Genomic DNA, 8,909 nt, shown 5'->3' with positions numbered 1-8,909 from the left:
TCAGAATGAAAATATCATTTACTGCATTTATGTGATGAGGATCAAGATACTGCTTGTTCCACTTTTTACAGTTTCACAGTAGGAGTCGAAGTTTCTTAGTTAGCACAACAGGTATATCTCATTCATTGAACTGGGAGATTGTGGACACACAGTTTTGTGTGGTTTTTTTTTTTTTTTTTTAAACACACTTTTCACCACAATATTTCATAATTTTCAGAATGTTTCTCGAAACATCCAACAGAGTTCTAACTGTAGTCTCAACTAACTTTGCAATATCTTTATAGTTAAATCCACTGATATAGTTACAGAAACAATGTGCATGTTTTCAGTTCATTAAAAATTATTTGTAAAGAAGAAAGTTTGACACAATCTGCTGAGTTACCTTCATTCGATCAGTGTAACAGCCAAGCAAAGTAGACGTCATTTTCTTACAGATTCAACCCTACACCATACCAGTGGTAGTTCATGGTTCTACAAATTTTGGCATGATATTCTCATGTTATTATTTGTTTGTTTTAATTATATTTTAATTATCAGTATGCTTTTCAAACTGACAGGTTAAAAATAAAAGACTTTGGTGATTAACTGGTTAATTCAAGGCTGTTTTGTTCTCTCACCATCAGAATTCTGCATTTTATATCTTAACATTTGGTAACAAATTAAATTCAACCAAACCTGCATCGAAATTTCTTTTCAAGAGAATCTTCCATTTTGCATTTAGGAAGACAGTTCAGTGTTTTGATTTGGTTAATATTGATAATGTTTTTACCTTGAGAACATCTTGCCTAGTATTAAAGGCCAAGTTTTATTTCCAAAAGAGAATTAAATGCTAACCTGGAGTGAACCAAAATAAAAAAGACAATCACACAGTTAAGTGACATTAGCATATAATCTATTTATCTGCGGCAGCTATTCGCAGACATAATGAATGGAAGGGTTTAAACGTTTCTGTCAGAAACATGTTTACAGCTTGTAACATGGAGAGTCATTCTATTCAACATCTCATTAATAATAAATATTTCTTCTCTGAAAAAAAAAAAAACTAGAAGGGCTTCACAGACCAGCCACTTCCCCTTGTACAATCAAATAATATGTCGGTGTAAAATTTAGATTAGAAAAGCAACATAATACATTACAACTCCAAATAACAAAAGCTGAAATGAATTGTGATTTAAAAAGAAAAATACTCGTTAAGAGGTTACATTCACCATATAATTTAATCTCAGTTCAATACGGACCAATCGAAATGAAGTTTCGAAACACAATTACATTCACGAAGTAGTATTTGCAAGGGCAGACATAACGAGTTTAACCTAGAACCACACCCCGTCACTTTCAGGACAAAAACCACACTCTGGGGTTGCAGATAACCCATTTAAAGGCATAATTTAGTCAATTCACTTTGAAATTGTATGTTAATTCTTTCTTTTATTGATTCAGAGAATAGCATTCAAAGATTTTTCTTTTAAAATATAAGTTTGTTAAAATTGTTATTAAATAATTACATTACTAGTGAAATGGATTACATAATTATCCTGTTCTGAATGTACGACTTAAAATTCATAACAAAATATATGAGACTAACAGAAATATTGTCAATGTGAGTAAACCTTAACAAGAAAGGCTTATGTAACCAGGCACATGAACACAGTAATTAAATAAATTAAAATTCCATGTCCTTGAGAAAGCACTCTATTCAGCAGCTCTCCAACGTACACAAGTCCCATTTTGTTAGATAGGCATTATGCCATTTGGCGATTTGGCCAGACTATCAGTAATATAGGGCCATCATTGGTGGGCACATTGTACACCAGCCGGCCCCGGATGATCGTCATTGCTGGCATAAGCTTCTTGATGACCATAGCTACCAGTACTGTGGTCATTTGGATCAAATTCATGCAAGTCTACTTCTTCTCCTTGTTCACCTTTGGGCACGTTGAAAGTGGGACAAGCAGGCAAACGCATCTCCAATGCCTTCAGCATAATCTCATTTGCAAAGTGATTCTCAGGGGAAGTTACATCAAATTTGATGTACAGGTTCCCCTTCTCAAAAGGGTTTGTATGATGTGGCATATCTTCATCTTCAATGCCTTTCACATCACCAGGTTTTATCACTTGTCCCACAGGATGCTTGATAAGTAGATCTCTTCCATCTAGATGTTTCAAGGTCATACACAACCCACAAAGAGCCTCTGTGAATGAAATAGAGTGAGCCATAATTAGATCATCGCCACACCTCTGGAACTTCTCATGTGGCTTTTGATGAAAAACAATTATCACATCTCCTGGTTCAACATCAGGCTGTTGATCTCCTTCACCACGAAAATAAATTTTCTGGTTCTCCCTCATTCCTTTATTGACATGAACCTCTAACATTTTTGTTTCATTGACCACTTTCTTTTCTTGGCAAAGAGAACAGCGATCTTTCTCATTTATCACTTCACCTTCCCCACCACAGTCTGAACACCCTGACTGAAGTTGTTGGGACATACCAGGTCCCAGCTGCCGATATGTAACCTTTATGCCACTACCTCTGCATATACGACAGGTGTAAGATGCACCAGTTCGGCCTCCTTTCCCATCCCCCACAGTACATATTACATTCTTGCTAAGTTGAAGCTTTGCTGTTTTCCCATTATACAAGTCTTCTAAGGTCTTTTTAATTTCAAGATTAGGCGCATTTCTACCGACTCCTAATACATCATACAACTTTGTATCTGCATGCGCTTTACACCAGTGAAAGTAAGGAAGGTAATATCTGGTAAGGAAGGTAATATCTGGTAAGGAAGGTAATATCTGGAAGTATACTGCGCAGGGTGCCCAGTCTAAATGAGATCTGCAATGAACATTTAAAGCTATCATTGCTCTATCTGGAAAACATCTGGACAGAACTCTTTGATAAGTGTGTTAAAAGATGCCATATTCCACTTGACTGGCACAAATCCATCATCAAGTTACTGTACAAAGGGAAAGGTAGGAAGTGAACCTGGCTCCTATAGAGCAATAGCACTAGAATCAGAGCCCTTTAAACTGCTAACAAGAGTACTGACTCAAAGGCCGAGTACCATAGTGAACCTGCTGCTACCAGAACAATAATTTGGCTTTAAACATGGTTGATCCACCTTGATGACTGTTGGAAACCTAATCACTGAGATTCAAGAGAAGATTAAGAAGCATAAGATGTTTGCTATCTTCATCGATCTCAGCAGAGCGTTTGACACAGTGAATAGGAGTGCGCTTATGGAAAAACTGGAGAACTTAGTAGGGCAGTCAGGGCTGACAAGACTAATTACAAATATACTGGCTAAAAATCAAATACAGGTGTGGGATGGGCTATCAAAATCAAATTGGATAAGTCAAACGGTCGGTGTGCTACAGGGTGATTCACTCAGTCCAGTATTGTTTAACATCTACACAAGCGAAGTAGTCACCAGAGTCAAGGAAGGCGCACCAAACACAAGCATCCACATTTATGCACATGATATGGCTCTCACCCCAGAGAACATAGAAGATCTACAGAAAGTGATAGACCTTGTTGTAGAGTGGACAGAAGAGAATGACTTGGTGATAAATGAAAGAAAGACAGAATTTGTAGCTTTTAGAAAAGGAGGTGGGCTACGGAGAAGGAAAGCTATAACATGCAAAGGATAAGTGCTGACTCCAAAGAATCACTTTAAGTACTTGGGCATCACCATTCAAGTAACCGCATCAGCCTTTACAATCCACATAAGGGAAAGACTAGCGACTGCTATAAAAAGCATAAGTGATAACAGACATATATCGAGAATGTCCATAGCCACGGCAATGAGATTATTTGAAGCGAAAGTGATTCCCGTGCTTACTTATGGACTGGAATTAATGTGAGAACACTTACCGAAGAAGCAATTAAGGGAGGTTGAAAACTTAAAAGCAAGATACTTGAAAAAGGTACTAGATCTCTCAAAATACATGCGGTCGCGCTATACTTATGTTCTGGTGAGGGAAACATTTCTAGTAGAGGACCCGAGGCTACAATAGCTCTTGCTAACTGCAGCTGCATACACGGAGCTCCTACAAGATTTGCAAACAAAAAGGTATAACATAGACAAATAATTTTACATCACTACGGCAATGAATGGTTTCCACCACCGAATCTGCAGTTTGAAGTCATTCCACGAGGCAACGGACGAATGTATTTGCGGTTTGTGCGGAAAAAAGTGTGAAGAATATCACGTCATGAAATGTACCAACAGAACAGCATCATTGACACAATTATGTTTAGAATAAGTTGTAATGTACTCCTATGCTCACTGGATGCACCTTCCCTATTATTATTATTATTATTATTATTATTATTATTATTATTATTATTACCTCTTTTACACATTGATATCATCACAAAATAGAACACAGCTGTTTATTGGTTCCCGGATACCAAAATTTGCTTTCTTGTATCTTGAATTTAAAAGATTAGTAAACCCTTTGTGACCATTTCTACCAATAATTATTTTCCAAGAAATCTGTTTTTCATCATCATTAGCCTCTTCTTCAAACTCATCAACATCACCCTCTTCTACTGTTACTTCTTCACTATCAGCTATTTTGTCAATATATTCCTCTACTCACTGTGCACTGTGATTTCATGTCCTACTTCATACATTATTTTGAAAATTTCGTCTTCTGAAAGACCAAGACTTGAACATACCATTTCCACCATTCAAATAATGCACCATTCTACTCAGTTATTTAATTAAATATTTATGTGATGCATAAAGAAAAATTGTCTTAAATATACTGTAATATACATTTTCAGTAAATTTCCAACTTCCTTGAAATCATTTGCAAAAAAAACTAGTTAGAGACTGATAGAGAATCTGCCACTTGGGCGACAGTCTTAAATGGTGATCAATGGTGACTGATCGGATGTTACATAAACCATACCATTGGGTCGTATATGTCCCGAATGCACATGTAACCAACAATAAATGAAGAAAAGCAATCGACTATTGTTGGCACTTCAACTCCCTCCCAAACACTGAAGGTAGAATGAATAACAGCAAGCTAGTGCTACTGGATGCATGCACAGGAATGATCTTAGGATGGTAGGGTCATGGGTGACCCTACAGTGTGGTTCTAATGTAATGTTATTGGTTTTTACATCCCACTCACTACTTTTACGGTTTTTGGAGATGCCAAAGTGCCAGAATTTTGTCCTGCAGGAGTTCTTTTACGTGCCAGTAATTCTACCAACAAAAAAGCCAACATATTTGAGCACTTTCAAATATCACCGGACTGAGCCAGGATCGAACCTGCGAAGTTGGGGTCAGAAGGCCAGCACCTCAATCATCTGAGCCACTCAGCCTGGCACAGTGTGGTTCTAGGGTTATTATTTTCTCTGAAATTGGTCTTGATTTCAACATTTGCCACAAGTGATGCCAAGAAGTGACAAGGTAAATAAAATTGAATGAAACCTTCTTAGATGTGCACCAATACAATAGATATTTCATGAAAATACTTTTTTGAACTTTCCTTGACTTCTCATTGTATGCAGTCCCCATGCTTCTGGCATGCTCTGATATTCTTGTATTTTTAACAGACCCCACTCTCTCTATCTTTTAAGATTACAGTTCTCTCTGTCTTATCCCTCTATGCCTACTAATAATCAAACAAAAAATTATAGATTAATATCTTGGTATTTTTCTGTTAGGATGTCTTCTGAAATGTAAACCACAGTTTTCAAACTAAATAGCTCTCCTGTAATTTCTCACCACAATGATCCAGGTATACAATTAAGAGACCAGCTATTTATTCTCCTTTAGAGCATTTCAAAAGCTACTTTAGGTGCAAAAAAATTACTTGAAGAGTTATACAGGAGGAATCAAATATCTTGTAAAATGTAATTATATTTGATCTATAGGCCTAGTTGCATTCCTGGATCAAACATGTAGATACTTTGCTTTGGGTATTTATTTCCAAAAATTCTTTACCTAGAAAGTATAAACGGTTTTCAGATTAACAAAAGAAATTCTGTGTAATGCAGAAACAAAACCAGATAGTCATGAAATACATGAACTCTCAAAATTTTTAAAGAAGCATGAAAACTCCCATCAGAAACAATGTACAACCACTGTGCGCTTGAAATAACTTACCCTCTGCAGCTGCCCTAAACTAAAAATGCAGTTTCTGTCATCATTCTTTTTGCAATATCCTTCCCTATCTGTCTAATAGAACTTCAAAAACAAATACTCCAAACTGAACATACGTTATAGCCTATTTTCCCAATCCCTAGTGTAATATAAAAATGGGTGTAATAATTCATAAGGCAACACCCCCATTAATGTGGCATGATGACCATCACTGATTATTATATCCAAGAAGCTTCTATCTTGTTACTCACCCTTAAAAATTCAGAATAAATGTACTGAAAAAATAAAGAAAAATTTTAAAATTAAAAGTAATGTGGTCATTCCAAATAAGAGAAAATATGGTATATGTGTAGTAGTAAAAATAGCCACTCTCCACCACTGGTATTCTTCATCATTATTCCAGATGAAAAATGAAGCTGCCAGAGGCAAGATCCACCGACAGTTAATGATCTGAATAAATTATGTTAGTATACCATTACTTCATTTCTATTTAATGAAGAAAACAAACACAGCCCACATAATTTCATTGGTGTTGGGCTTCATGCTCTCAGCCTCAAAGTCCAACTCGAACAACTCACGCACGCGTCTGGTTGCCACTTCATAGTCATCATCATTTAATCTGACAAAAGCATTTTCTAGCACATCTGAAGCATGTGCAAGACATATCAGGGATAACAACCGTTTGTCCATACGATGTGGATCGTTTATCCATTTAGTTAAAACGGCATCCTGCACCTTTTTCACTAATCGTGCCTTCGTAACACTGTCCATAAGTGGATGCGTGGTCATATCAAACAGAACAAAATTCTGTTTCTCAGTAGTAAGAATACCTTTTTCAACTAAGTTTTTTGCCAATCTTTCTCTCACATTTTTTAATTGGTAACGCAACTTCAATGGATTCCAGGTTTCACCACTTAAGTACTCAATCCAATTTCCCACTGTTTCAGGAGGGTCGGTTTCCTTCATGAGTTTTAATGCTTCATCTAATAATACATCGCCTGTGGGAGTGTCGTTTGTAAGCAGTACTTTCCTGTTAAGAAGGCTTCTTCGACGCATTCCAGCCTTTTCAAGCTCGATACGTCCTCGAATACCCAACTCTGTGATTATGCAACCCCTTAGACCACTAGATATGCAATCATTCCAAAAAGAAGTATAACCCTCTTTGTCTTGCAATCCTAGCAAAAAGACTTCTTCCATCAACGTCAGTCGTGTTTCCTTTGAATCACAATCCTGAAAGTCTTCTTCTCGTTCGGTCGCTTTCTTCTCGTCATAATCGCCAGGATCTTTTGACACACCTTCCCCTAATTCTCGTGACACATTGCGTCTTTGCACTAATCCATCATCCCTACTCATGTTTTTAATTCTAAACTACAGTTTATATGCACGCAACAAATCGCAAAATGGAGCATCCGTAAGGATGAAACAAACAAAATGCGGACACAAATTTGACATTCGACTTATACAAAAGAAACTTTACTTTAAATTTCAGACTACTGAACCATCTACTAAAACGACAACTGCTGATGTTACAAACTCTCAAACCCATACTCACATCGGAAAGGACTCAATTCGTTGCTAAGCAACAGACAACAACTATGGAAGAAAACATGTGAATACTTATTATTCCACATAAGACGTGTTACAAATTGATATTTTTGCACCCTGATACGTTGAGTATAATTAAAAATAACAAACAACCACAAATAATTCCATTCATCATATCTTGTGAGACGATGAGTGAAATTATAAAATATTTGGTGAAACAACAGACTATCGCTACGTTCAAGGCAGAGAGTAAAGAATACACAGAGCTGCCATTAATTATATAAGGAGTACTCGAATGAGTACTGAGTTTGTTGTGCCAATTTACATTATGCTGTATTCTGTTAGAGTCTTTATTCTGTTCTTGCACTTTAGCAGATGGTAGAGGTCGCACTTTTGCTTACACAGTGTACAAACACAGTTATCTGTTGGGTTGTGGAATTTTGTCTTTGCGCATATTTTGTGGTGGAAGTCAATGATCTTTGTAATGCACATTCGTGCGCTTTTCTAATAATAATAATATCTTGTTATGACATGTCTTTGCTCTTGAAGGTGATTGGTCCAGTTTCGATCGATCATGGCGTCATTTCCGTAGAATTCGGGGTCTATTTCCGCGCGTTTCTTAAGAAGTTTTTTCTGAAGCACTTGGAATGAGCCGGTAGATGGCAGTAGTAGATTGAGTCGTAGATCCTCGATGAAGTAAGTTTCCCGTGCCAGCACATAAACAAGTCTGGAGGGTGCCAGTTTGCCTACTCCTGGGGCCTTCTTGAGGAACCTTGCTTTGACCCTTTCTATCCTCTCCAAGTCACCGATTGTCAGGTTATCCCATATTATTTCGATTCCATATGAGACAATTGGGGTTATTGCGGTCTTGAATAAAGTCATCGCTGTGTTAAGGGATAGCATAGATATATTCTTGATATTGTGGATGGCTCTGATTGCTGCTGTCGTTCTGTCTATGACGTGGCTGTTGAAGGATGTCATGCTCGTTTGGAACGTGATGCCCACGTATTTGAATTTCTTGACTATTTCTAGTGGTTTATTATTTAATGATATGGCGTCGTCCTTGGCCGCCTTGCCACCTTTTCTGAAGACCATCTGTACTGTCTTTTCCTGGTTAATTTCAAATTTGTTATCTGAAGCCCAAGCTACTAACTTCATCACTGTCGACTGTAGTTCTGCCTTTGAGCTCGATCCCAGAGCCATGTCATCAGCGTACATTATTAGAGTAGTCTCAGGGGA

At 37.2% G+C, this 8,909-nt stretch overlaps 1 protein-coding gene and 1 pseudogene across 1 annotated transcript; both read right to left on the bottom strand.

The window, feature by feature from the left end:
- Nucleotides 1-870: 870 nt before the first annotated feature.
- On the bottom strand, nt 871-4,299 carry LOC136872000 (dnaJ homolog subfamily A member 2 pseudogene; annotated as a pseudogene).
- A 162-nt stretch (nt 4,300-4,461) lies between these two features.
- Nucleotides 4,462-7,632, bottom strand: LOC136871999 (Golgi phosphoprotein 3 homolog sauron). Its single transcript, XM_067145789.2, has one exon. It carries the CDS (start codon nt 7,476-7,478, stop codon nt 6,612-6,614), a length of 867 nt encoding a protein of 288 aa, XP_067001890.2. The 5' UTR covers nt 7,479-7,632; the 3' UTR covers nt 4,462-6,611.
- Between the last annotated feature and the right edge of the window lie 1,277 nt (nt 7,633-8,909).

The sequence above is a fragment of the Anabrus simplex genome, chromosome 4 (genome assembly GCF_040414725.1).
Source record: "Anabrus simplex isolate iqAnaSimp1 chromosome 4, ASM4041472v1, whole genome shotgun sequence".
Taxonomy (NCBI): Eukaryota; Metazoa; Arthropoda; class Insecta; order Orthoptera; family Tettigoniidae; genus Anabrus; species Anabrus simplex.
Note: the sequence above shows the minus strand (reverse complement) of the source record. Positions and strands in the feature narration are given on the sequence as shown.